The sequence below is a fragment of the Ursus maritimus genome, unplaced genomic scaffold (genome assembly GCF_017311325.1).
Source record: "Ursus maritimus isolate PB19 unplaced genomic scaffold, ASM1731132v1 scaffold_14, whole genome shotgun sequence".
NCBI classification, from domain to species: Eukaryota; Metazoa; Chordata; class Mammalia; order Carnivora; family Ursidae; genus Ursus; species Ursus maritimus.
The window spans coordinates 44,480,108-44,484,192 of NW_024423786.1; the positions used below are offsets into that span (position 1 = coordinate 44,480,108).

A 4,085-nucleotide genomic window follows, 5' to 3' on the forward strand; every position below is an offset into this window, starting at 1 on the left:
TGAGACTTGGGGTCCCCAGCTTCAATGCAGTCAGGTGGGGCGGCTCTTGACCCAGCCACTCCCCATATCCATGGCGGCCGGAAGCGTGTGTGCGACCTCATCCCTCGAGGTCTCCCCTAGCTGCTCAGCAGGTCATGCAGCGTGGCCTCATGGCCTCTGAGGGTGGGTTCGGATCCTCCTGAGAGAAAGAGTCCCATCCAGTCTCGGGGGGGCACCAGAGGCTCAGAAACACCCCTCCGCTGCCCTGCTTATCTCCAACTCCCACACTCAACTGGGGGGGGCAACGTGCGGAGCAGACTGGGGTACAAGGCGCACTCAGGCCCCAAACTCATCTGAGTCCCACCCCCACCCGGGCTCCCAGGGTCTGGAGAGGCACTGGGGCTTCTCGGACCCCCAAGCTCACCTCGGAGTACAGGGGTGGTGGGCGGTAGCGGAATTCCTGGATATAGGCGAAGAAGGGCCCTTCGAGGCTCAGGTCAGTGTCTTGCAGTGGTGGGAAGGGGCTCTGCCCCACGGCTGCCACCTCCCCGTCTGCCACCACCTCTGAGTACTGGGGCGGGGCTGCAAGTGAGAGAGATGGGGTGGGTGAGGCTGACAGAGAAGGGGAGCCCCAGAATCGGGGACAATGGCCAGGAGCTGGCTTGCACCGATTCTGGGGTTGCTGGGCTGTGGGGTCTCAGGCTGAGATTCTGGGGGGAACCTGTGGCCGCCAGCATAATCACTACTGTGCCCTTTGACAGATGGGGGCACTGAGGCTGGGGGAGGGAGAGTCTGCCTAGCAGCCGCCTCTCTGCCCACCCAGCCCCCTTCAGCAGGATGGGGAGCTCACCCTCAGGCCGCTCTGGCAGGGCTCCCAGCCCCCAGTCCAGCAGGAAGCTGGTGTGGCTGCCCACGCTGGAGGAGCGGCTCCCGAAAGGGTGCAGGGGGATGGTGCCGATGACCAGCGGCAGCTCCAGGAGCAACTTGGATGTGCCAGGGATGTCCACGCAGACCTGGGGGAACGAGCCATGAGGGCGGGGGCCCAGGCAGCCTTGGGGGAACTCTAGTCTGGGGGACCGGCCAGATGCAGCCGCCCCTGCCCTCCTCGGACCAACGAGACACTCTACCTTGAGGGAGTAGTCCACGTGCAGCACCCGGCAGTGCAGGATAGAAGGACCCACAGGGGGGATCCGCAGCGCCCGGCCCTGCCACAGCGCCCGCCGCCCGGGGCCCACGGGCTCGCCCGCGAGACTGGCCACCACGGCTCGTTTCTGCTTGCGGGCACCTCGAGCCATGAAGGTCTGTGTCTGGACCACTGCTGCCCGAGGAAGCACGGGGCGCGTAGAGCCATTGTCAATCTCCGCGAAGACTGGGATGACCTCACCTGAGGTGGGGCACGGGGGGGCATCAGATTCCCCATCTGCAGCCCTGAGGCCAGCCCTCTTCCCCATCCGGCCCCGCCCGCCCGATACCTGGTGTGTAACCCTTTCGGTCGATTTTGGCGGAGAGGGAGACGAGACCACGGCTGCTGTACCAGGATCGGGCGACCTTCTCCAGAGCTCCGGCCTGAGGGGCCTGGTGGGATGGAGAAAAAGGATAGAAACGGGTCACTTTGTACGAACCACAGACCCCTGTGGAGCTTCCAGACCACCCCCAGCTGAGAGTGGGTTTGGGGCAGGGTTCCTGGTTTTTTTTTTTTTTTTTTTTTTTTTAAGATTTTATTTATTTATGTGACAGAGAGACAGCCATCGAAAGAGGGACACAGCAGGGGAGTGAGAGAGGAAAAAGCAGGCTTCCGGTGGAGGAGCCCGATATGGGACTCGATCCCAGAACGCCGGGATCATGCCCTGAGCCGAAGGCAGACACTTAACGACTGCCGTACCCAGGCGCCCCAGGGGTCCTGGTTTTTTTCTTAACAACCAGGTAGTCTATAAAAACAAATCCACAGATGAAATCTATCTTATAAAAACGAAATGAACGAGCTAATTACTTAGCATGTAATTAGTCCTCAGAAACCCATTATTATCACAAGCCCTGGCTGTGCCCTGTTTCACAGATGAGGCCTTTGAGGCTCAGAGGGAGTGAGATACTCGCCCAGAGCCACATAGCAAATTGTGCAGGTGGGATCTGCACCCAGCTCCACTGGACTCCAAAAGCATTTCCATGCCTGCCTCCCTCCCTGCCAGGGCCCAGCTAGGATTCCCACTTTGTGCAGGAAGTGAAGGGGTGAGGAGCCAGTTGGGGTCACCCAGCAGCCAGGCCCCCACCAGCAAAGCTCTCTCAACCCACCTCCCCTGGGAGCTGCCACTCACCAGTAGGGCAGGCGTGTTGATGTCCACCGGCTCAATAACAGTAAATACCTTCCTTGCCCGGCGGGCAGGAACCCAGGGCCGGTGCAGGGTGGCCTTGATGCAGTACCGGACACTGCCATGCTTACCCTCGAATGAGGTCACCAGGGTCCTGCGGGGTGGAAGGAAGGTACTTCAAGGAGCAGAAAAACAGAGACACGCAGGTGGGGGGGTGCTCCCAGAGACTTAGGAGAATGAGAGACAGAGACACGGAGGGAGCAGTCTTGGGGTCCAGAGGGCCCCCAGAAACTGAGCAATGGAGCCTTAAACCTGAAAGGAGATACAGGCTTAGGGACTCCCCTATAATCCCGCGCCCCAGATGCAGGACTTACGGAGGCAGCTGGAAGCTGAACGGGAACTCGTGGCGCCCCGGAGGCAGCGTCGTGGTCTCTCCCGTGTCTGCAGGTAGGAGCAAGAGGGGGAGGCTCAGCGGCCGCTCCGAGTTCCAGGAGCGCCGCGCTGGGGTAGCCGGCCCGTACCTGGCACGAGAAGAGTGGCACGGTGGCTCACGACCTCCACACGCTCGCTGTAGCTCTGCGTGTACGCGGTGCTCGAGCCCGCGCTGCGCGACTCGGTCCAGTGCACGTGGGCGCGGCCCCGCGCGCGCAGCTTCAGGGCGCCCACGCGCGCCGGGCCCGCCAGCTCCAGCAGCACCCGGCCGGCAACGGCCTGGCCGCCGCTGAAAACCGGCTCAACGCCCGCGCTCGCGCCATCCAGCTGCACCACGAACGCCTTCACCTTGTCGAACAGCATCGCGCCTGGGATGCGAACCCGCGACGCACAGACCCTGGCCTCGAACCCGCGAGGCGGCGGCGCGAGGTGCGGAGGCTACAGCCTCAGAACGCGAACCTGCCCGGGGCGCGCAGGCGCACTTGCGGACCGGGTCAGAAATTCCTGTGCGCCCTGCGCCGGCGCTGCCTTTATACGGCGGGCGGGGCGGGGCGAAACGCGGGCCCCACCCCCAGAAAAGAATACGCCAATGGCGAGGCGAGGGCGTGGCTCCGCCCAGGCGTGGAACAAAATAACAAACTCTGCACCTGTCCTCTACTCTCGTGGACCCCAGCGTGCAACAAGCATCGCGGTCCACAGCCTGTCTCTCGCGGACCCCGGGGGTAAAGGGAGGGAAGCTTAGGGCCGGAGTTGGGCCCCGGGCTTGAGGTCACCCAGCAAGAACACTCTGCCACTAGGTTTACTCATCAACTGGCCACCACTTGCAGATCTGACTCGAGGCATGTCCAGCCCCGAGCGAGAAGGCTGTGGAATGGCCTGGCCGCAATCGGGGCCTTGACAGCCTGGGACTAGACTGGGCGTCAGCTGCCCGCTCTGAGCGATGGGGGAAGGAGGAGGAAGTGGGTAGGGCCTCGCTCTGCTTGGGCACCTGCTGCCCACCTCTTGCGATTCGAATCCCGCTGAGCTGGATGACCCCGGGCTAGAGATCACCTCTTGAGCCTAAGTTTCCACGTTCGTCGTTTGCAGAGCCAGAAGAAAACCGGCCCCGACCTCTGAGTATTGTGTGCATGAATCACGGTGTAGCCCATGCTCGGACACCCTCCCCCTCCAGAGAGCCTCGCTCCCAGGTCATCAACCCACTCCCCACATGTCGCCACTCGGTCACGCCTCAGCGCTTTGCCCAAGCTGTTCCCACCACCCGATGTTCCTGTCGCAACTTGATGTCCACCGGCTCAATAACAGTAAATACCTTCCCCAGCAAACTCCTACAAGCCTCCGAGGCGTAGCCCTTGGCCCGCTCCTGGCACC

General features: G+C 62.5%; 1 protein-coding gene across 1 annotated transcript in view; it reads right to left on the minus strand.

Annotated features, from left to right (window-relative positions):
- The window catches only part of LOC103675164 (arrestin domain-containing protein 2), a 10,995-nt gene that overhangs the window by 2,606 nt on the left and 4,304 nt on the right, over positions 1 to 4,085 (minus strand). The window contains exons 4-8 of the mRNA XM_040629026.1: positions 1,452 to 1,554; positions 1,107 to 1,363; positions 830 to 992; positions 404 to 561; positions 12 to 178 (exon numbers count right to left, since the gene is read on the minus strand). Coding sequence (XP_040484960.1) covers positions 125 to 178; positions 404 to 561; positions 830 to 992; positions 1,107 to 1,363; positions 1,452 to 1,554 — 735 coding nt within the window. The 3' untranslated portion in view covers positions 12 to 124. The remainder of the gene's footprint in view (positions 1 to 11; positions 179 to 403; positions 562 to 829; positions 993 to 1,106; positions 1,364 to 1,451; positions 1,555 to 4,085) is intronic.